Genomic DNA, 25,300 nt, shown 5'->3' with positions numbered 1-25,300 from the left:
TTACACATGGCCCTTATCGTGTCTCCTCTCAGCCTTGTTTTATGAAGGCTTTCCTACAATATCTCCCCATTTCAACTGACTTCAAAGAAAAATTAAATAGAAAAGATAGTCTAATTGTACCTTCTTGAACAAATATAGTAAAAGATTACTCTTGCTTTAAAAGCTTTGCTCTCTTTTTTAGTATTGTAAATCTTACTTCTAGAATATCATTTTCTTGTTTCATGTTTTTTTCACCAAATCTAATAATACTTACTCACTCAGAGTATTCTGGCTCCCACCACAATGACATTTATCTCAAGCCAATCACACAGATCGGCCCATAGGCAAAAGAAGAGAGCTACATCACTTTAAAAGGGAGAATTCAGATTTTGCATGAGGAGTTGTACATGACAGAGAGTCTGTGCAAGGGCTTAAGGCTCACTTTCATGGAAGCGAATGGGGAATTTGGCAGCGAATCTTAGAAAACAACTAGAGAGAGGAAAAACAGCGGAACACAGGCCAGAAAGGCAGATGTTACATAACGCTACAATGGGAAATGAGGTGAGTCATCAGACACTGAAAGGATTGGACAGATTTTGGTGATGTTAAAACAGAATTACTAGCTGCCTTTTCACTGTCAAACTACAAAGAAACATACGCATTAAAGGTACATGTAAGTGGATTCATATACACCTCCTATTAAGGCTGGGACACCAATTGTACCTTTGTTTCCCAACTCCAAACCACTAATTACAGTCATTATCAAAAACAATTGTGCAATTTTTAACTGTAGCTAATTCTAGCTAGTGAAAATAACTGTGCAAATCCCTTACTAACAAAGATCTTATCACACATCAGAGAGATTGAAGGTGTATCTAAGAAGGAATTATTTGTTGTGGTTTTGAATGAATTGGGTGGAGTAAAACACCATGTTGCATGATCCTGTCTCCTCTCTAGAGAAGAGCCAGCATTATATCTGCAGAGAGACATAGGCTCCTTCCACACAGCTGAATAAAATCCCACATTATCTGCTTTATACTGGAATATATGGCAGTGTGGACTTCGATAACCCAGTTCAAAGCAGATACTGTGGGTTATTCTGCCTTGATATTCTGGGTTATATGGCTGTGTGGAAGGATCCATTGATAAATTTCCTAAGGACTGGAAAAATTAGTCGCTATTTCTTTATGGAGGAAAAGAGCAACTCTCCTATGAAGAAAAGTTGTAAGATTGGAGGCTGTTTAAGAGGCAAATAAGGAGAGATTTCATGGATGCATATAAAATTATGCATGGTATGGAGAAATTGTGTGGGAGAAGGTTTGCTGCCTCTCTCATAACACAGTAACCAAGTGTCTACCAGAGATGAAAGGCAGATGATTCAGATGAATAAAGAAAGTAGTTCTTAATATAGCATATGGGTAAACCATGGAATTTACTACTATGGGTTGCAGGGATATAAGATCTCACAATGCAATGTTATTTTGCAACTTCTAAATATATCTAAATGCTCTGTTCGTTTTGAGTGACATCATAATTCAAAATCCGCTGGGCAAATTGCCACCAACTTTGGCAACAAGACACCTACTAATCCAAGGAGTGACCATCACTAAAAAAAATTGATTTTGTTATTTAGGAGCTGTAGTTGCTGGGAATTATAGTTCACCTACAATCAAAGAGCATTCTGAACTCCACCAATGATGAAATTGAACCAGACTTGGCACAGAGGACCCGCATGGCCAACAGAAAACACTAGAAGGGTTTGGTGGGCATTGACCTTGAGTTTTGGGTTTCATTTACACCCAGAGAACACTGTGGACTCAAACAATGAAGGACCCTAGACGAAACATGGCACGCCTACTCCATATGCCCAAATATGAACACAGATGGAGTTTGGGGAAACCAGACCTTGACATTTGGGAGTTGTAGCTTATTTTATTTATTTACGGTATTTATATCCCGTCTCTTCTCTACCCTCAAAGGGGGACTCAGGACGGCTTACACTGGCAGCAATTCAATGCCATTACATGTGAACAATTAAATACAGTAACCATTAGTACAAAAGCCATTAAACCATTAAAATACATAAAATACATAAAAACAGTACATAAACCATTAATTGAACAGTTGCTGGGATTTATAGTTCACCTACAAACAAAGAGCATTCCGAACCCCACCAATGATAGAATTGGGCCAAACTTCTCACACAGAACCCCCATGACCAACAGAAAATACCGTGTTTTCTGATGATCTTTAGAGATCCTTCTGACACCCACTTGTGACCTCCCCCAGGGGTCCCAACCCACAGGTTTAGAAATGTTGCCTTAAGGCCATCCAGTCCAACTCACTTCACCAGAGCAAGAAAACATAATCAAAGCCCTCCTGACAAAAAGCTACCCAGCCATAGATATAGATATGATTCACACATATATGTATTTGACAGATATAGTATCATAGATTTGAAAGGGACCCCCAAAGAAGGACAATTATATGTTGCATGTTCCAGGGTAGGCAAACCAGACAATCTCTACATCAACACTGACAAAGAAAACCACAAGAAATACTGTTTGTCCACAAGCATAAAGAAATTGCACATATTAGAAATCAACACCTTCTCATTATTTTATTATCCAGACCACCAGACCGGGCCACAGCTCTGCTCCATCAGCATTTCAATTCTTAAAGGAAGACAAATGAACTTACCTTGAGATCCCGGTGAACAATACACTTCTGATGACAGTACTGCACCGCAGACACTATCTGAAAAATCATTTCATTATTATAATATGGAAACACACAAGAATCCTCAGGAGAGCATTTGACATTTATATTGTGCTGCAGCACATTCAACATATTTTCACATACATTATCCTGATGTATCTCTTAAATGAGGTTATATAATATTATCCATTTATTGCTAGAGAACTCATATGGAGAAGCAAAATGATGTGTCTTAAGCCTGCCTAAAGCCTCATTCAGATGTCAGGTTTAACACCATCATACTTTAAATGTGGATTGTTTCATAGAAATGATAATTTACATTAACCACAGATAATTGGTTTAACTGTAAGAGCTTTTTATTAAAAGCAGTATTTGGTTTAAACATAAGAGCTTTTCATTGAAAACAGTAGAAAAAAACTTTTTCAGATCTTTTTTGCATGGTGACTTCAGAATGATTCATAGATTGAGATCTTCCGGGGAGATCCTAGAGCTGGCCACTTGGAGTGCCTCTGGTGTTGCTATAAGAAGGTCCTCCATTGTTCAGACCGCATGATAATAGGTGGTCATGGACTCCACTTTGTAGCCCCATTTCTTAAGGTTGGCTCTGCATCTCATGGTGCCAGAGCTCAGTCTGTTTAGCACCTTCCAAGTTGCCCAGTCTTCTGTATGCCCAGGGGAGAGTCTCTCATTTGGTATCAGCCATGGCTTAAGATTCTGGGTTTTAGCCTGCCACTTTTGGGCTATCACTTGCTGAGGTGTTCCTGCGAGTACCTCTGTAGTGTTTCTTGATTTAAGGCATTGGTGTGCTGGCTGATATCCGAACAGGGGATGGGCCACAGATGTCATTGCCTTCACACTACAGTATACATAGTTTATTATGGTGTGGGAAAGTACTCCAGATTAGGAGGTTTTTCACACATCCTGATTGGGTCCTGGGAGTGCCAACCTTCTGCTGAATATTCAAAACATTTTAAATCAATGAAAAATGAATGCTTTTAGGGGCATTGGGAGGCATTTTCTGCCAGACAGTTTTATTATGTTTTGGATGTGGGCATCTTGGCCAGTTTTAAAACCTTGTGTAGCATGACATCTGAAAACAGTCAGCAAGTCCTCTGCCAAAAGTGAGGATTCTCTGTATTACCAGAGGTTTTAGACTGCCACTCCCATAGCCCCTTACCATTGGAGCAACTGGGTCTTCTTGGATGGAAAATACTCTTCCACCCCTGCTCAAAGCAAAAGAGGGGTCTTCAAAGCAGTTTTGTCTCTTAATCATTGTAAGGAATTAGTCCCTATCCCTTTAACCTTATTATGCCTTACTTGTAATGTAAAATGAAACATTTAAATGTTTATTTTACAGATAATTAATTTTTTTCAGAAACTATATTAATGGCATTAAAGGGGGAACTCATAAACTATGTAATTTCATAGGGCAATTATAGTTTTAACAATTGAAAGAATGATTATTTATTTAGTTACATTTAAAAAGTAAAAACTATGGAGCCCCAGTGGCACAATGGGTTAAATCCTTGTGCTGGCAGACTGCTGACCGAAAGGCTGGCGGTTCGAATCTGGTGAGTGAGGTGAGCTCCCATCTGTCAGCTCCAGCTTCCCATGCAATGACATGAGAGAAGCCTCCCACAGAATGGTAAAACATCCAGGTATCCCCTTGCAGACAGCCAATTCTCTCACACTAGAAGCGACCTGCAGTTTCTCAAGTCGTACCTGACACACAAAAAAGTAATAATGTATTGTCGAAGGCTTTCATGGCCGGAATCACTCAGTTCTTGTGGGTTTTTTCGGGCTATATGGCCATGTTCTAGAGGCATTTCTCCTGACGTTTCGCCTGCATCTATGGCAAGCATCTATGGATGCTTGCCATAGATGCAGGCGAAACGTCAGGAGAAATGCCTCTAGAACATGGCCATATAGCCCGAAAAAACCCACAAGAACTGAGAAAAAAGTAATAATCTGGCAAAAAAGTCCACCACAGCTTCTCATCTTTCATACTGAGAAAAACCAGAAAGTAATGTAAATCAACACATTTTTAATTACTCAAATAATCACTCTGTTCTCCCATCCATTTCCAATTTTATTCTGAGCCAGAAACACATCTATGAAAGGACTCTGCAAATGGAGAGTATCTCATTAGGCATAATAAGTCACAACAGAAGTCACATCTCAAAACACTAGCAAATTGTATGTCAATCAGTAAATCCATTTGATTTACCTGACAAAATATGATTCAGCAAACACTACTGAAACTCTCTACAATGGAAACTTTAAAAAATTGTCTTGCAGTTCTTGAAACATTTCAAAATCGTTTAGGGATGATCAACGACCAGCCAATGGAAGCCTTTTGAGTGTTTATCTACAGCTCAATGGCACTACCATCCTAAAGTAGCCACAATGACCATTTCTAAGAGAAAATTAACTACAGTTTCATTTTTTAAAGTATTCGATTTTGAAAGATCTAAAGAAATTTCCACTAATACAGATTTTTGTTGTTGTTGTAGGCACACTATCTTACATATCCTTAATAACATTTATTTATTTCATACCTGCCTAAATTTTGCACGTGCTTCTTTCTCTTTCATTCTTCCATGTGCAACCAAGTAATCAAAAACTTCTCCTAAAGCGACACAAAATAATATTACACTGTAGAGATGAAATATAATTATTAATAAACCCCTATTTTAATTATATTGAGATTTATAATTATTATTTCATAAAATCTCTAAAACATATAGATTATTAGTATTTATCCCCACCCCTCCATTCGACAAATAAATCTTAGGACTCTCACGGGATTTATTGCCACAGATTTATTTCCTATGAGAAAGTGAACAGAATATTTTAAGCAAGTCATGGCATTCCCTTCAGATATTATTCTTGTGAGGAAAAATGAGTGGCTACCTACATGTTTACAAACATGGACAGAAAGGTAGTCTATATCAATGTGTGATTATACTAATCAGTGATTACGTAAGGTGATACTCAGTCCAATTTGATCCTGATAATTTATCACCACTTCACTGCCAAATGGGTCTCTTTCTGAACCACAAGCAGGAATCTCTGGGTAATGCTGCTGCTAATGCCGCTCAGATTCATCATTCATGCTGAGGCCAATCTGTGGCAAGTGACTCTGGAGTGCATGGGCTTTCATTACAACCATCTCTCTGTCCCATCTGATATCTGTCTCCATTTGTTTAGCAGGGCATTGTGCCTTTCGCTTCCATGGTGCTGTGGGTCATGCACTAGTTACCAAAAAGTGGATCGCAGATATCATATTGTGCCAGTTCCACATTCAAAACTCTCACATTTCAGACTGACCATGGAAAAACAGAACAGAATGTTTACTTACCTCCACTGGCATATTCCATTACTAAGTATAGGGTTTTCTCTGTTTCAATAACTTCAAATAATTTAACTGCAATTTATAAAAAAGACAATAATCACTTTCACATAAAGAAGCAAAGAAAATTGGAAAACACAGCTGGAGATAGCTTATGTCTTACAGTGATATATCTTATCTATGCTCTTAAAAATAAATCAATGCTGAAGCAAAGTTTTAGCGTCACAGATGAAATTCATAGAAACAAAGTCATCCAATTATTTGCTTTAACTAAACGGTGCTAGACTGGCTCTATATTGTAGAATTAATGTAGCTTATTACCACTTTAACTGTACTGGCTCAATGCTATGGGATCCTAAGATTTGTAGCTTGGCAGGGCATCTAAACATCTTGTAAAACTACAACTCTCATGATTCCACAGTATTGAATCACATCAGTTAAAAATCATGTCAAACTGCATTCATTCAGCAGTGTCCATGCACCCTTAGAACTAGTGTATATTTTGATTACACTAAAGATACGGTTTAAGTCAGGGGTCCTCAAACTTTTTCACGGTTCACGGTTCCCCAGACTGTTGAAGGGCAGTGAACATAAACTGTGACCAGACTTTTGGGCCTCTGTAGTATTTTAAAGATTGGGACGCCTATTTATGTTTGTCAAATGTCAAGGGTTTGCAAATTTATGAAAAAAATTATAGGATTAATTTCCACCAGGGTTTGAATCTAAGCATATCTAGCAAATCTATGCCTATCATAGACTGTTTTCCTGTGTAGAAAGGAAACTCTTCTCTCCTTTTGAGAATAATGGTTTGAACTGGGTTTTGCCAAACAAAGTGAAAGTCATTATATTTTATGGACATCATTAAACCCATTGGTTGACCTAAAGGCATATTCTACTTTAAGCATGACCTCATCAAATTGTATAAAACCACAACTTGATGAGGTCACATTTAACATTTTCTGTGAAGCCATTGAATCTTCAAAGAACTATAAGAAAACCAGTCTCAATAGTTACATTCTTCTAGGTAGGAATTCAGAAATATAGTTAATTATTTTCTGGAACAGAGAATATGACTCCTTTACTTATGAAACTAAGCGTTTGTAAGAAATGAAAAGGACAATTTAACAGTAACCAAAAAGACGCAACGAGGGGGAGTGTGTCCCTGTTAGTTCTGCTGGACCTCTCAGCGGCCTTCGATACCGTCGATCACGGTATCCTTCTGGGGCGCCTCATGGACATGGGGCTCGGAGGCACTGCTCTGCGGTGGCTTCGATCCTTCCTTGAGGGACGGACCCAGAAGGTGTCATTGGGTGACACCTGTTCGGCTCCGCAACCGTTGCTGTGTGGAGTCCCACAGGGTTCAATTCTGTCCCCGATGTTATTTAACATCTACATGAAGCCGCTGGGAGAGATCATTCGGAGTTTCGGACTAAGATGTTATCTCTATGCAGATGATGTCCAAATCTGTCACTCCTTCCCACCTGTCACCAAGGAGGCTGTCCAGACCTTGAACCGGTGTTTAGCTGCTGTGTCGGACTGGATGAGAGCTAACAAATTGAAACTGAATCCAGACAAGACAGAGGTCCTACTGATCAGTCGCAAGGCCGAACAGGGTATAGGGTTACAGCCTGTGTTAGACGGGGTTACACTCCCCCTGAAGATGCAGGTTCGCAGCTTGGGAGTGATCCTGGACTCATCGCTGAGCCTGGAACCCCAGGTCTCAGCGGTGGCCGGGAGAGCTTTCGCACAATTAAAACTTGTGTGCCAGCTGCGCCCGTACCTTGGGAAGTCTGATCTGGCCACGGTGGTCCACACTCTTGTCACATCCCGGTTGGATTACTGCAACGCACTCTACGTGGGGTTGCCTTTGAAGACTGCTCGGAAACTTCAACTAGTCCAGCGGGAAGCAGCCAGATTGCTCACCAGAGCGGCGTACAGGGAGCATACCACCCCCCTGTTGCGCCAACTCCACTGGCTGCCGATCCAATTCCGAGCACAATTCAAAGTGCTGGTTTTGACCTACAAAACCCTATACGGTTCCGGCCCAGTGTATTTGTCCGAACGGATCTCCCTCTACATCCCACCTCGAAGCTTAAGATCTTCTGAGGAGGCCCTGCTCTCGACCCCACCACTCTCACAAGTGAGGTTGGCGGGGACGAGGAGCAGGGCCTTCTCAGTGGTGGCTCCCCACCTGTGGAACTCACTCCCCGGGGAGATTAGATCGGCGACCTCCCTTCTGGCATTCAGGAAAAAACTGAAGACCTGGGTTTGGGATCAAGCCTTTGGACACACTGGCAACTAAATTAAGGATCTAACAATAGACAAGGACAAATGGAATGGAATGGATATATGGACTCTGAACCCGAGCATGAGATTGTTTTTAATATTTTATTATGCACTGATGTTTTAATTTAATTGTTGAATTGCTTTTTTGTATTTTATATTGCTGTCAATTGATTTAGGCATCTAATTGTGCCTCCTCTGTAAGCCGCCCTGAGTCCCCCTCGGGGTGAGAAGGGCGGGTTATAAGTAAATGAAATAAATAAATAAATAAATAAACGAGAACTTGCTAACAATTGTGGAACTACTGACTAGTGGGATAAGAAGCTGAAAAGACACAAATGGGAAAAATTGAATGTTACAGCACGAAAATGCCAGAATCTTACCAATATTAGGATGGTTCAATATCTTCATTATTCGTACTTCTCGGAATAACTGTTTATAAAAGAAAAAAATTATACTCAGTTATTTTTATACAGGCATATGCTAATGATTTCAGTAAAAGGTGCAGTTCAAAACTACAAATAGTTTAACACTCAGGTCAAGGATAGACAAAATGTGGACTGTGAGCCACAAGTTGTACCTTACAGCATTTTATGGCCCTTAATGCCCTCTTCTAAGTTTTCGCGTCAAAATATTCCCTTGGAGCCACTAGGTGCAATCCTGCCATGCATCTGACCTACCCAAAATGTCAGAGGTCCAGAAATAGCCTTAAAAAGTTGATGGAGTAACATTTGAAGAAAAAAAGTTTTTTAAAAAAGCAGTGGCTGGTCTGAGTGACCACAATCAGCTCATAACACTATGTAATATGATTTTTGTTCTTAGGTTACAAATCTAATTTCTTAATTGGTTCTATCATTAAAAACATGAAAAAACTTTATTGAACTGCAGCACATTTTCTTACAGTTTTGCAATCAATATCGCATAAAGTCTCAACCAATCCAATATAGTTTGTGGCTGCCCAAAAAGATGTTTCTGGGGTATAACAACTACTTGCAAAGTAAGTACCATGCAATTAAACAGAAATAATAGTTTCTAACCAGGAACAGAATATTTTTTTCAAATTTGTTACATAGTATAATCTACAATATTTGTTCAGCCATTTCATAAACTAACGTTTCACACTGATTTCAAAGGAACTAAAGTTGAATGTACAGTTTGGATACAATTTTACAGGCTAAGGTGAAGAAGCTTTGGATCTTTGGAAGTTTTGGATTATAATTCTTTGGCTTCCCACTGACTATGCTGCTTATTATTTTTCAAACATTAGAAGGGTAATGCTTTGAGTTATGAGCAATACACATCAGCCCAAGCATTATTAACTTCATCCAGACTTGATTCTGGTTACCAACAAAGGCTGAGCCTATCAATTTCTCAGAATGGTGACAAAGAGCTACTTCACCATTATTGTGGCATGATTTCATTTTTGCTGCCATGATAACATCTTACAGAGGCCTGGCTTCATAGTTTGGTGGAGCACAAGAGCTCTATAGCAGAGAATTATAAATATCCCTCCATAATCTTCAGTTCTAGGATCACACACATTCTTTCCCTTTAACATTAAGTCTAGTCGTGTTTGACTCTGGGGGGTGGTGCTCATCTCCATTTCTAAACTGAAGAGCTGGTGTTGTCTGTAGATGCCTCCTAGGTCATGTGCATGCAGCGCCATTGCTTTCCCGCTGAAGCAGTACCTATAAATCTACTCACATTTGCGTATTTTTGAACTGCTAGGTTGGCAGAAGCTGGAGCTAAGAGCGGGAGCTCACGCTACTCCCAGGATTCGAACCAGTGACCTTTCAGTCAGCAAGTTCAGCAGTTCAGCAGTTTAAACCACTGTGCCACCGGGGGCTCCCTAAAAGGCCTTAGTTATATACAAAACACCTTAGTTATGTACAAAACAAGTAAGCAAATCAGAAATGTTTCCAATATGGTAAAATGAGCATTTCTTATAGGCGAGTTTGAAGATATAGTACACTTATTCAAGCAAGATCTTAATGAAGAAAGGATCTTGTCATCTGTAATATGAAGCACTGAAACAATATCCTAGGTGATCCTTCCTGAATAAACAAATGGGAACTTTGCTATATTGGCAGATGAAGATCAATAATAACTGAGCACTTTATTTCAGAAGTTTTTATTTTGATTCCAGCAGATGAGGAAAGGCCCTCCTTCCATCCCAGTATTGGCTGAACTTAATCCAATTCCTCACTACCATGCTTATTTCCTTGTGTGGTGTTGCCTTTTTAGATTGTAAACCTAAGAATGGGAAATTGTCGAATTAACACTTTTAAAAAGCTGTTTTTGGCCTAAATGCAGAGTATAACTATGTTTAATAGAGGTGCCTTGGACTCTGCTTAAAGCCACAAAGGAATGCTTGAAATATCAAGAGATTAGCTCTTACTGTACTTTGTGTCTCCACATATGACTGACAAACACACAAGATAAACTATTCATCAAGCAAATGTACAGCTCACAAATCAGAACAGTTACCACACAGAAGCTGTTTTGAGCAATATTGTGAGATATCCACCTATGTGACAATTGGATTTAGGTACTCCACAACAAAGGTTACAAACTGGAAAGAAAACAAAGGTTTTTCCAAAAGCAAGGGAATTTGTTTTTGGATTCTGTTAAAGAAACAGAATTTGTGTTGTTGCAAAAATTGTATCCTGTTTTCAGATGCATGTTATTCAATGTATCCATGGGTGAAGATATATAGTTCAGAAAATTGCCTTTTCAAAGGTAGTTTACAAACATTTACAAGTATAAATATAGCAGTAAAATAAACAGGGCCCAGCATGATTTAGTGGCTTGAGCATTGGACCATAGCCAAGGTTTAGCTCTTTACTCAGCTATGAAAACTCCCTCAGTCTGGGTAAGTGAGAGTCTCTCAGCCTCAGAGGAAAGCAAACACAGACCTTTTCTGCATAAAAATTTCCAAGAAAGCAATATGACAGGGTAAACAACTTGAAAATATGGAATAACAGATAAAACAAACCAAATTGATCACAGAACCACAGAAATCAATATTTAAAGTTCAAATAATAATAATAATAATAATTATTATTATTATTATTATTATTAGCCTGCTGTCTCTCCCCAAAAGAACTCAGGGCAGCTACAGTACCACTACAGGCTATTTCACTGTACATTTGCTGGCAGTGTCACCATGCTAGAAGCAAAGTTCATCCTCCAAAATATTCCTATGTCAGAATGTAGGTCAAGTAACTCACTACCCTCCTCTCAGCTGTAAACCATCACTCGGCAACTCAGAAAGAACATGTAAACTATTTTCAGTCCAATTCAACTTTCCTGTAGTAACAATAACAATTCCTTGAAAGACAAATAAAGCTTTTCTTAATTATATCTATCAAATTACTTTTTAAAAAAATCTTACCTTTTGAAGGCTAGTAGGATTTAGCTGTGTTTTGTCTATTATTTTCACAGCAACCTAAGGAAGGAAAGGAAATAAATCAACTGTTATCAAAAAGAAAGCTTATCTTAAAAAATAAAATAAAAGCAGTGTGTATGTGTAATACTGTCATTTCTACATTTAGGATCTCTTCACACATCCCTTATGGGCCATGCCGTTGCTCCAGCAATTGCTGGCGAAAGGAAAGGAGGGCAGTGTGCTTCGTGATGCACCGCTCACCCTCCCCACATCATATGGTAGTAATGGAATAGGGTGCACTGGCACCCTGTCCCCATCAACTGGGAGAAAGGATGGAAATGCATGGCAAAGCACATTGCCCCGCTATCCTTTCCCCCATCAAAAGGGGAGGAAAACACTTTCCTCCCCACGGTGGAGGAGGAAGCACCTTCTGCCACTTCCCTTCCACTTCAGGAGGAATGTGGGCAGGGCCTGCCATGCGATGTCCGATGGCGCTTGGTAGGCCCTGCCTAATCCGCGGCTAAAAGTGGCAAAATGGGACTATTTTGCCTTGTGTGAAGCCGTACCAAGACATAATGCTAAACAATTATTTTAGTGAGTGTATTGAACCATGCACTCACACACTCCCTTCTGCATTCCACTGCTATGGTCATAAGAAACTCAGAAGTTTGTGATATCTTTTAAAAACAATCTCTAGGAATCTCTATGGCCTCCAGTGCGATTCTGAGGTCAGCTTCCAGGGGAAATAGACCACAAGTAGTGCTGGAAGATGTAGAAATTCCTAGAAAAGAGTTTTCTCAGGTATAAAAATAGCAAATTCTTCATTCACGGGGCTCTTGTGCCCCTAACCCTAGCGAACATGAAAGATAACTGTACTCTTACCAATGATCTACCATAATATATAACTTGTATTTCTAGCTTAATTCAACACGGGGGAAACTTAATTTCTATAAAAGGTGATCAATGACTTTAAAAAGTGGGTCAAATAGGCTCTCAGCCAACCCTTATCCATACTTTCAAAGCTTTCCCTCCACCACTCCCACCTTTACTGTTCTCAGCCCACGCTGCCTATTACAAACCCTTACTGCTTTCTCGATGGAAGATCATAGTGGAAATTATTTGTTAGAGGGCACTCTGGACAAATTTCAGCAGAATTGCCTGAAGGAAGAGGCACACAAGGGAGCCTCGGCAATTCACAAAAGAAGAATACCCAATACTGAAAAGTTGTCAGTTCTTGCTTTCAGGAAATGCCAAGTGTTTAGGAGATGTAAAACATTGGACTCCACGCCAGAAGCACCACCAACCATTACTCCAGTCACATCAGAAAAGGTAAAGAAAGGGAATGAGACTGAGGTTAATTCAACCTCAATGGGGTCACTGTGAGGATTTATGGTTTTGAAAGCTTAAAACACAGGGAACAGAATATCAGCAAGCAGCATACAGTCAGCAGCAAAGAAACGATACCTAAACACTTGAAATTTAATAGGCAGACTGTATAAATATTTGGTATTTCTGGTTGTAGCAACTGGGGTGTTAGGAAAAAAGAATTTCAGAATATTTTGATTTTCACCTCAATGTTTATATTTCTGTAACAGAGCCAGTGTTTGAAGATTAAATCTCAAGTTTCTATGCAAATATATTTTTTCTGAGATGGCTACAACTGTATACATCAAGAGGAAGCTGAACTCCCCATGCTTTCCTGCTGAAATCATTTTTAACATTTTTGTCCTAACAGGGATTCTTCTTAATCCAAAAGTCCTATAACAAGAAAGACAGTATTTCTGGTAACATCGTTTTACTTTTATCCTCACCGTGCCCACCTTATGTACTCTCCACACGAATTGCATAATTCAGAAAAACATATGGAAATCCCAACAACATCCAGAAAACTGTTGCCATAATGGCTCATTTGACTCTAAGAAAAGCCTGTTTGTTGATTTTCAATCAGAATCAAAGAATAGCCATTTTTACAGAAGAAAGGCAAGGGAGAAGATGGTAACACAGTCTATTGTTACAAAAAAAAAATCCCAATGAAAATGCTTACCTCTCTACCAGTTAGAACATGTCTAGCAAGCTTTACTTTAGCAAAGTTTCCTTTTCCTATTGTTTTTAACAAGCGATAATTCCCAATGTGAGGATGTTCTTCGTTTGTAGATGTAACTGAGTTTCTGCAACGAGGTATGTTCTGTCTGCTACTTGATTTCGTGGGCTGTACATGGGGCTCAGTATAGCCATCAACAGAAGTGTGCTGTAAGATTGAAACAACAACAAAATTACAAATGTTAATTTGCACGGGAATTTTGAAGCAAGTGCAGTAAAGCAACAAAATGATCCATTTCATTGAGCAATTGTGAGAGTAAACCAGTTCACAAATCAAATAAATCTCAATACATAATATATATTATACTCAATATTTTACTTTGCATATTGTTTCCTAATTGCTTTCATGTTTACCCTGCAAATGAAACATTACCAAAACTAATAGACTAAGGGTGCATCACACTATAGAATTTGTGCAGTTTGATACCACTTTAATTGCCATGGCTCAATTCCATGGAATCATGGGAGTTATAGTTTTGCTACTCCCTCACCAATCCACAAATAGTGAATATAATATGTTTAAATATATCTATCTTCTTCTATATGCATAATAAAATAAAAATATGTATGTATGTGTGTGACTGTGGTGTCCACTTACACAGACAGGCTCCCACTTCCACAAATAGCTATAACTCTCACTACTCAGGAGACACCAATGGCCCTCCCTCCAAAGACATTGCAGGTTATGGAGACTGCCGTAAACATGTACAAGAGCTCTGCCAAGGTCCTCCACAAACGCTATACTGCCCACCACCCAAGTGAAGGCTTTCATACAGGGATAAATTCATCATAGATTTTCTGTTTTTCCTCCACCACAGACATCCCAGTGTGCCTTACTCTCTCCATTAGTGTGGAATTTGCATGACCCCGCCCACTGCCTCTGCCATAATGCTTTCCTAGTCTTTTCTATGGCACACAGCAAACAGAGGAATTGATCAGCAACTGAACATACTAAAGAGGTTTGGGGAGAATTCACCATGATTTATAGGAGTTGTAGGTACTGGGATGCATAGTTCACCTGCAATCTAAAAGCACTTTGAACTTCACCAACGATGGACCTGGAACTAACTTGGCACACAGAACCCCCATAAACAACAAAAAATACTGGCGGTCTTTGGGGGAAGTTCACCTTGATTTGGGGGAGTTGTAGTTCACCTACGTCCAGAGAGCACTGTGAACCCACACACCAATGAATCTGGACCAAACTAGGCACACAGACATAATATGTTGAAATTTGATTATTGAAGAGATTTGGGGGGAATTGGACTTCCTTTCTGGGAGTTGTAGTTCACCCACAACTAGAGAAACTGTGTCCTCCACCAATGATGGACCTGGACCAAACTTGGCACACAGGACCCCCATGACCAAGTGAACCTACTGTAGGGGTTTGAGGAGACTGACTCACCAAAGTGGGAGTTGTACTTTACCCTACAGCAAGAGAGCACACTGAAACCCACCGATGATACATCTAAAGCAAACTTGCCCAACATAACAAACTTGAAGTACTGATGGAGTTTCTTGGGATTAATCTGGTATGATATCAGCTGTACTTAATCCACAACCTTATGCATTTTGTATAATCAAAAAACTGACTTTGTCAAACAACCCGGGCAATGCCGGGTACCCAAGCTAGTAAATATATAAATATTATTAAACAGTTGAAAGATTTAAGGATAATCATAAAAGCTGGTTATTTTTTTCCTTGGGTAAATGTCAACAATGACTATCGAATTATGAGAAGCATGTTGCTAACAGTTTCACTTACACCAATGTAAAATCATGCAAAGAAATCAAGAGAAATAAGCCACTTAGGAGCTAGTAGACTATTAGATAATCATGTAATTAAGGGAATTCTAAAGAAGAATAAGGAGATTGAAGAGAAGCTGAATAAATTCTTTACATCACTCTTTGCTGCTAAAAATATAAGAGAAATTCACTCAGACTAAAAGTTCCAGTAAGGAAACATGAGGTGATGTGTTAAATAGTAGAGACCACAGAGGGAGTTTGAGACCTTCCTGGCAAATCTGAAACAAATATATATCATGGTCCAGATGGTATTCTCTTTAAAAACTCAAAAGTGAAGCATGTCCCCAAGATCAACTTTCTGAGAACTAGAGAGTGACCTTTTCCATATGCTTGATCAACATGATTTCTGAAAATAAAGGTGTGAACTGTTGTGTTCTGGTAAACATTGTCAATTTCAGCTTCCACATAGCTTCTGAGAAAGTTAGACTCCTCAGTAAATTTAACCGTGATGGGATAAGAGAAGATGTCTAATGCACTAAAGACTAATTAAAGAACAAGATGGCATGTTTGAGTCCATGAAGAGGAGGTAAGAGAAGCAAGAATAAATTATAAGATACAACAATGGAAAGATTTGAATAGGGGACCCTTGTACATGTAACTGGTGCTTTCCAATTTGTTCATAAATTATGCCCATTTTATGCAACTAAATTGTTTTGAATATTGAGAATAAAACCAGATTCTCAAGACATCTAAAATGATAAAATGGAGCCCCTGATGATGCAATGGATTAAACCCTTGTGCCAGCAGGACTGAAGACCGACAGGTCGGAGGGTCGAATCCAGGGAGAATGCAGATGAGCTCCTTCTGTCAGCTTCAGCTCCCCATGCAATGACATGAGAGAAGCCTCCCACAAGGATGGGACATCAAAACATCTGGATGTCCCCAAGCAATGTCCTTGCAGATGGCCAATTCTCTCACACCAGAAGCGACTTGCAGTTTCTGAAGTCCCTCCTAACACACACACACAAATCTAAAATGATGTTTCCAAATACGCTAGAACGCAAATAAAATGGCAAATAAGATTAAAAGTAAGCAAGTGGCAATGTATGATGTATACTTAGAAAAAATAAAATCTCCATTTATGGGATGTGAGTTGGCAGCAACTGACAACCCGAGCAACTGCCAACTTGCAGAACTTTAAAAGGGGATTGCATAAATTTATTGAGGATGCCATCATTAATGGCTAATGCCATGCTCAATAAATTAATGGCTAGTCAGGATGGTTACATGTCATCTCCATTATCAAAGCCAGCATGCTTTCATGAGTTGCCAAGGAGTGTGAAATGGAGGATACAGTTGCATTCATGTCTTGCTGGCAAGCATACCAGGGATAACTGGTTCTGAACAAAAGGCTGAATTGGATAGACCTTTGGCTTGATTCAACACGGCTTTTACATTCCTACGAAAAGGTGATAACCAAGATCCAGTGTGATCAGTTTTCAAGTCTACACATTAACAAAGACACAAGATACAAAATGTGTATGGATCTAGTGAAGGGCATTCCAATTGAAGAGGCAATAGCACCCCTGTGGGTTGGATCTCAAGTACAAATTTCACATGCTAATTAATGATAAATGCATACTGAATTGCTATCTCACATTTTGCCCCTTGTCACACAAAAAACGTTTTTCGCAGCTCAATTTATTATTTGTTTATTTATTTATTTGGTATATTTGTATCCCGTATTCCTCACCCACAGAGGAGTACTCAGGGCAGCTTCACAAAAGGCATTCATTCAATGCCAACAACAGTAATAAATGATCAATGCAATTAAAATAATTTGTTAATGCTTTAAAATTACTAAAACATTGTTTAAATAACACAGATTTGAAATCATAGTCCAGGTCAGTCCATTGTAATTCACACAAATTGAGTCTCATTCTAAATTGCTGCCTCTTCTGTTCAAATGCTTAGTCCCATAGTCAGGTTTTGATTTGCACTTTTCTTTAGGAGGATTCCCCACACTCCCCACTTTGCTGATACTCTTTTAACTACTCAAATGAATCGGATGTCATGTATTCCATCATGATCATTTTATGAAATTTTGTATTTTTAATAATACATGGTTGGATTTTCATTTTCACCGTTCGTTTGGTTTTGGCTCTTGTGGAAACAACTGTGTGTGTTGTTTGCATAACAACAATTGCTGTTTGCCAAAAGGATAAATAAAGCAAAAAATCAGAGTAACCACTGCATTATGACACAAGCTTTTTGTGCAGTCACAGTTTTGCATGTAACAAGCAAGTATTTTATGGGTCCTTTGGGTAAATAAACATTAGGGGAAATAAATGTGAAAGAGTTATTAATACTATATATTAGGGTAAGTCCCCGTGACATGTTAAACCTACCTGCAGCAACGAAATGTGTGAAAGGGGCTGTGTTTTGAATTTTGGCAGGTAGGTGTTCTTCAGGCAACTAGGTATTTGAAAACCAATGTGGTGTTGTGATTTGAATGCCAGATTAGAACTTGTGAGGTTCCAGTTCTTCATTTAGCAATGAAAACGTACTGGGTGACCTTGTTTCAGTTATTTTGTTTCAATCTGATCAACCTCACACAGATGGGAGGACCAAGTGGGGAGGGAAAACGTACTTTTTTCTTTCTTTTGAAACATTATATGAATGTATTATCTCACCTTCCATTCTCAGATCTATAATCCCCAACCCTCCTATTATACTAACATAGTATTATTTAAAAAAATCCAATCAAAACTATATTATTCCAATGTTAAGCTGTTAAACTGTTTCCCCTGACATTAAGTGTTGTGAACCAGATGCCTTAAAGGAGCCAGACACAAGTAAAAGGTCCAAACAAAGTTTATTAATGTAACAAAAATGGCTTAGAAACACTTAACTCGGTGTATCTAACAAGAAAACAAAGTCTATAGCAAACTGCTATGCAAAAACGTAACTAGTAGATAATCCGGATTATCCTGGAATATAATCCGGGATAACGAAAAGTTCAAGCAAACTGCTCCAAAGTCACAGAGTTCTTAAAGCACAAAGTAACAAGGTGGAAGCAAGCAAAAACGTAGTCAGAAAACAATCCCAAGTCGAAGCATGGTCAAAAGTAGAAGTTAAGGTCCAAAACACGATGTCGTCGTCCAAAAACAATCCGGAGTCAAAAGGGAGGTTGAAGCCATTTCAGAATCTGAGAAGCCTGCAAACGAGTCAGTATCTGTAGGTGTCATGAATATCTCTCTAATTCGCTTCCTTTGCTGCTCTTGTTCCAACACCCGAGCAGCCCTCTTACCCCTTCTACTACCAGTTGAAGCTTGACCAGCACACTCTACTACAACATTAAGTCTAGTTATGTCTGACTCTGGGGGTGGTTCTGATCTCCATTACTAAGCCAGCGTTGTCCGTAGACACCTCCAAGGTCATGTGGCCAGCATGACTGTATGGAATTGGCAGAAGCTGGGGCTAACAGTGGGAGCTCACCCCACTCCTCGAATTCGAACCACCTACTTTTCAGTCAGTAAGTTCAACAGCTCAGTGGTTTAACCCACTGTGCCACCGAGGGGGGGGGGGCTAATGTTACCTATTACAAAATTATTGCAACGTAATCATAAATTACTCAACCGCAATCTTTCCTGGATGTTTGGGGGTTTAAATTCACCATTGCTTTTACATATGAAACTAATAAATGGTTTCGAAGTTTTATCAAATAGATCTTTCAATTCACCTTTTGCTAATCTTAATTTATAGGTTAACTTTTCCAATGGAGCTATCTCCCATATCTTGTTAAACAGAACAAAAAAAAACCTTCTGAGTTTTTTGAAGGAAAGGAAAAATAGAAATGTAATTCATTCATTCATTAATGTGGATGCTATGAAAGGAATCCAATTTGCTGCAATGCCAGATAGTTTTGTGCATCCTCCATGATTTGCCAAGTTTTTATTTCTTTTTAAACTCAAGAATGTACATAATAACATGCTGAAGCTATCTCCAACTAAGCTATACGGTGATGCACTGGATTCTGAAGAAGCATTCTGACATTGCTTAGTTATGAATGGCTCCATCATATTATTATATTCATTACAAACTCCACCCTTTCCATGATTTTAGAGGGAAAAAATACTTTCAAGGTTCCTGGGGAAGCAATATCACAAATTTGGTCTTACTGGAATCAGTATCTTGTCCTTGTTTGACTTATACAGAAACATGCTGCAGCAGACTGAAAGGTGACTAGGAAAAATGATCTTGAGACAATGCCAAGTATTCTCTCTGTCTTCTATTAATATGACAGACTAACTTATGGTGTGGGTTATGGCATACCGGGAAAATGTGGTAACCTCAAACTGATCGTCCACATATTTATGCAAGATCTTGTGCAGAGCATTTTGTTGTGAACTGATGACATTTAAATGTAGTAGCTTCTGACAGAAAGCTGAAGAAAATGGCAAAGATCACCGCAAAGCATGCAATTGTACTGACAAGACAATTAAGTCTCTTTCTCAATTGGAATGGGTCTGTCAAGAGGTTTTATCTTTCATTTATGCAATATTTTTCAACAAGTCAAAATGTTAAAAAGCATAATCATTAAATGGCACTACCCTGCAGGATACCTAGGGATAAACGCCGAGATTTATATGCAACCATAATCAAGATTTATTGTTAAGTATTATTAAGAAGGAATCTTTACTTTGCATGCAGCCTGCTATACTTTACCTTTTTGTCACTAAGCAACACATTCATTTCACTACAGCTTTGAGATCAAAAATGTGAAACAGGAATAGTCAAATCCATTAGAATTAGTGCCAGGTAAATAATAGTCATGCCTATCCGGTTTCAGTGATTCTACAGAAAGACAAGGCTTTAAGATGAGAATGGCAGTTTAGGTAGGGGGAGAATATTGTCCAGTACACCTTATACTGTTGAGAAGAAAAAATATTCAATTGGGCCAATTGAATATTTTTGAAGAATCTTTATGATGTCTGTTTCTACTTTCATCTACTCCAGTGGTTCTCAACCTGTAGGTCCCCAGATGTTTTGGCATTCAACTCCCAGAAATCCTAATAGCTGGTAAACTGGCTGGGATTTCTGGGAGTTGTAGACCAAAACACCAGGAGATCCACAGATTGAGAACCACTGGTCTACTCAAAGATGCCAGTACTTTAGATTGCAGAGGAAATGGTCTCTGATTCAGCTGCACAGAATGTGTGAGATAAAGGAAACACATAACTATTTTGAATGTGCGCCAGATATTATTAAGTTTGTGTCACTTTACAATGGGGGACATGAGAGAAACCTCAGGACAGTAACATATATGGGTGTCCCCTGGGCAACGTCTTTGTAGATGGCTGATTCTGTCGCACCAGAAGCGACTTGTGGCATTCAACCAACCAAACAAACCTTACAATAATGTAGAACTAATCAGCTAAACAATATCTACCGAAACAAAACACATATTTATTTCAACATGCAATACTCATTATCTTACATATATTATTCAATTATCATGCTACCCACTGTATAAGGCCATATGAAGGCAACCATAAGGCTGGTATGGCCTACACAAAAATGAATTTTACACCCCTGGATTAGAAGGAGAAGTGATTTTACAGAATCAACAGGATGAAACTGCCAAGGAAAATGAAGAGGAAAGGATCATTGAGGAAAGACCCAGAGAGATAGTCACTGGCAAAAGCAGAGGATACACAAGGGATTCAAAACTACTCCAACTAAGCAATTGTTGCCTGCATCTTCCTAAAGAGTGTGGGTGAAAATGCCCAAACAAAAGAGAAGCAACAAGAGACACTGAAAACTGAGGAAGAAATAATCTACGAGCAGAAAGAAGAGGAAAGAAAGATGCTGGTGGTATGGGATTAGTTGCTCAGAGTATAGAAAGGGCCAGTCCCCAACTTACAAAATAAATCAGAAGGTGTGCAGGATATCACTGACAACTTGCTGAAGGTCATCAAGAACACAGAGCAATGTCCCTTGAAATGCACAGAAATAGGAAGGAGGGATAAATGCAAAAGGACCTTGAGTTTATTGTTGAGCATGAAACAGCAGAGTGAAGATGCAGCAAAGAATAGTGTTTTAGCCTGCACCGGTAGAAGCATTACTTCCAAGTGAAGAGAAGTAATAGTCCCACTACATTCTGCACTGGTCAGGCCTCATTTAGAGTATTGTGTTCAGTTCGGGATGCGTCTTTTTAAGAAGGATACCAACTGGAACAGGTTCAGGGCAGAATAACAAGAATAAGAGGCATGGAGAAAAAGCATAGGAGGAAAGGTTGAAGGAACAGAACATATGTGAAAAGAAGTCAGAGGAGTGACAGCTCTTCAAGAGGTGTCACAGGGAGGAGTGGACAGGTTTGTTCTCTGCTGCCCTTGAGAGTAAGAGCAGTTGTAATTATTTTAGGTTACTGGAGAGCATGTTTTGATTGAACATTAGAAAGAATTTTTGGAATGTAAGTGCAGTTAGAGAGTGGAATCAATTGTCTAATGACCTGGTGGAATCGCCTTCTTTGGACATCTCCAAAAAAAAAAAAGGCTCAACAGCTACCTGCTTAGGATGCAATAGCTGGAGATCCTGCACTGAGCAGGAAATTGGACTCAACGCCCATGAGGCCATTTTTAACTCTATGATCTATTAAAATATAAATCTATAAATGTCACCCAAGATGCATTTGTTCTAGTACAGTATTTTCAAATTGTTTACCAGTATGTTACATTAAACAAGTAGCCTTTTCTCAAAAAAGGACGTGTTTACTACAATAAGACTGGTAAAGTGAATTTTTATCAGCACTAGTCTACCATGTAATCCACTACATAAAATTATGGAATGGGGATTCACTTTGTCTTTTAATATTTTTATTTCATACTTCATATTCTGAACTGTAAATAACTTGTCAACAAAAGACTTTAACGCTGTAGAAGACTGATTAAGGAAAACACTGCTTTTGTCAATAAATACTGACTAGATTTTCAATGTTTTGTATGTTATTAATTGGACTGTGGTAGCCTTAGGCTATAGTCAAAAAAGTTTAAGAGAAAAAATATACTGTCCTCCCATTTGTAAGGCTGAAAAGCCCATTTAAAAAAGGGATGTGTGTGTGCAAATCAGTCATGTCTAAAGTCTGGCCTGGGCGCTAAATGTGGCCCCTGTTCAAATTTCCACTGGCCCTCTCTCTTCAGGCCTCCCTCCCTTGCTTATTTTCTCTCTTGACTTCCTTCCTTCCTTCTTGGGGATCAGTGCCCTGGAAAAGGTGGGCTCCTTGGGAGGAGAGAAAGAGAAATGGCAATTTCTTGCCTCCCTTCATCCCTTCACCCAATTAAGTATCACATTCTCCTCTGGTGGCTCCAGCTTTGGCCATCCTGCCCCAGTGGACCCTTGTCTTTCCCTCTCTCTCATCTGTCTGCAACTTATTCTTTATTTCTATGCAAAGGAAGTCTCTCCAATTGCCCTACTTGCTCCAGGAGCTCTCTGCCACTATTGCTGCTGCATGGGCGGGAAGGGCAGATCTCTGGGGCAGAGCACCTGCCTGGCTTCCCTCCCTCCTTTGCCCCCTGCATCGCTTCCTCACATTTTCCAGACTCTGAGACAGCATATGCCAGTGTCTAAAACTACTTGAAGGCACACAACAACAATCCTAATTAACTTGACTCTCTCATCAGCCAAAAGTAGGCCTACACTTCCCATTGAAAGACTGATACCTTTATGTTGGTTAAAATTGTTTTTCATTTTATGTATTGTATTTTTCTCACATGTTGTTGCTATTTTTCTTTTCTTTTGCACTACCAATAATACATATGTAGTGTGCAATGTGTATAGTAATGCATTCATGTTTTTTCTTCTTCAAACTATTGTCTGGCCCCCCAACAGGCAAGATGGCAAGTCCTAAAATTATATAATTTCTCTATCTAATTAATGACTTATGTAATTAATTCCTGACTACAATAACTAGAACAAACATTAATTTAAAATCACTTGCTCAGATCCAGCGATCTCTTGTGTAACCAGTAAAGCACCTCCAGTGGTCTGTGGCTGGGAGAATGAGCCAGAAAAATATCACCGGGGAGACAGGAGCCAGGGAACACCAATTATAAATTCCCAGTCAACACTACGTAATTTAGGACACAAGTGTAATGGTGATGGTCACCTGATTCAAAAATAAACTACATAGACAACTTAAGATTTTCAGGAATAGTTTCCTCAATGAGGATCCCTCCAAAATTGTCAAAGTAAACTCTGATCCTAGCTGGAATGCCCCCAAGCTGTAGTACTGTATAAAAAAGGCTGTAGCTAGAATATTAATCATTTAACAACTTTGAAAATCCAAGTAGGAAAACTATGTTCTACCATTATCATTGGGAATGAGGGGGGAAATTGTAGAAATGTGAAATACCGATTCACATGCAAAAACAAAAGGATAATACTTGATTCTCTCAGTCTAAAATTCAGTTTTACCAAATGGAGCACTATAAATGCATGTATATTTTATGAGTGTTTACAAGAACTATTTCACCTATAAAAACATGCTTCTCCTTGAACCATACTAGGTAATCTGTTAGAAAACCTTTGGCCTTCAAGCTCAGTTCTTTCATCTGTAGATAGCTGAAGAGTGGAAAAACCACTATCTGGATACATTATAAGACTATAGAATGTCAATTACTGTCCTTCATCATTTTTCAGACTTTTCAATCACTCCCTCAGAAATGACAGCAACTATAATATTAAAATGTATTACAGTATTAACCTTACACCAGTCATTGTAAAGATACAGCATTTCATAATTTACAGTGCTGCACTTCATATTTCTAGGCATTGTAATGCAAAAGAACCCACAGAATAAGAAACCAGTTTAGAGATGGGTATCTGACAGATCTTTATTAACCATTACTTTGTTCCTGTGACTGTAGTTTGAAGAAGATTCGGAGAAAAACCGAGAGGTTGTATACACCTCCACAAGTCACCCTTACTGTGTTGTTGTTTTTGTTGTTTGACTTCAAGTAGTTTCTGAATTATGGTGACCCTAAAGAAGTGGTTCTTAACCTGTGGGCCGCAGACCACCAGTGGGCTGTGAGGACGAAAATCTGGTCCGCAAGCCTCCTTCCACTTTATTTTTAAATTTAATTTAATTTAATTCTGCTCCTTTCATGCTGCCTACCATTCCTTCTCTGTAATTGACCATGGCATATGTTCTGTATCAGAAACTAGAGCTGATGTGCTCTATCAAATGCAATGTTCTGAATCATCACTCCAAAACTAATCTAAAATTGACCAAAAACTGTTTCGTAACCCTTTTGGTACTAATGTTGGAGAGTGGCCCCTGGTCAAAGTGGTTCCTGGTCAAGTAGTCCCTGGTCAAGTGGTCCCTGATTTTTTTAAAAAAGGTTGGGAACCACTGCCGTAAAGCAAACCTATCACAATATTTTCTTGGCAAGATCTGTCAAGAAGATTATTGTCACTGCTTCTCCCTGAGGCTGAGAGCATGTGATTTGGCCAAGGTGGGTTTCCATGGCCAAGTGGGGACTTCAACTACAAAGTTATAGTCCAACGCTCAAACCACTACACCCCTACAATGTCCCCCTTCCCCAGGTACTGGGAGGAGAAAGTAACTCACATGGAGGTTTACTTAGCAGATAGCGCATTGAACAGTCTGTCAGCATCTTTACTCCTTAGTAAGACTGTAGAATAATTATATAATAACTTCTTGTACAGCTGTT

General features: G+C 39.0%; 1 protein-coding gene across 6 annotated transcripts in view; it reads right to left on the bottom strand.

Moving 5' to 3' along the window:
* MARK1 (microtubule affinity regulating kinase 1) overlaps positions 1 to 25,300 on the bottom strand; it is a 94,500-nt gene that overhangs the window by 40,383 nt on the left and 28,817 nt on the right. For all 6 annotated transcript variants that reach the window (XM_060754231.2, XM_060754229.2, XM_060754234.2 and 3 more), the window contains exons 2-7: positions 13,765 to 13,968; positions 11,727 to 11,780; positions 8,716 to 8,764; positions 6,059 to 6,124; positions 5,256 to 5,326; positions 2,680 to 2,736 (exon numbers count right to left, since the gene is read on the bottom strand). In XM_060754231.2, coding sequence (XP_060610214.2) covers positions 2,680 to 2,736; positions 5,256 to 5,326; positions 6,059 to 6,124; positions 8,716 to 8,764; positions 11,727 to 11,780; positions 13,765 to 13,968 — 501 coding nt within the window. The remainder of the gene's footprint in view (positions 1 to 2,679; positions 2,737 to 5,255; positions 5,327 to 6,058; positions 6,125 to 8,715; positions 8,765 to 11,726; positions 11,781 to 13,764; positions 13,969 to 25,300) is intronic.

The sequence above is a fragment of the Anolis sagrei genome, chromosome 1, assembly GCF_037176765.1.
Source record: "Anolis sagrei isolate rAnoSag1 chromosome 1, rAnoSag1.mat, whole genome shotgun sequence".
In the NCBI taxonomy this organism is placed as follows: domain Eukaryota; kingdom Metazoa; phylum Chordata; class Lepidosauria; order Squamata; family Dactyloidae; genus Anolis; species Anolis sagrei.
This window is presented reverse-complemented; position numbering and strand designations above follow the sequence as displayed.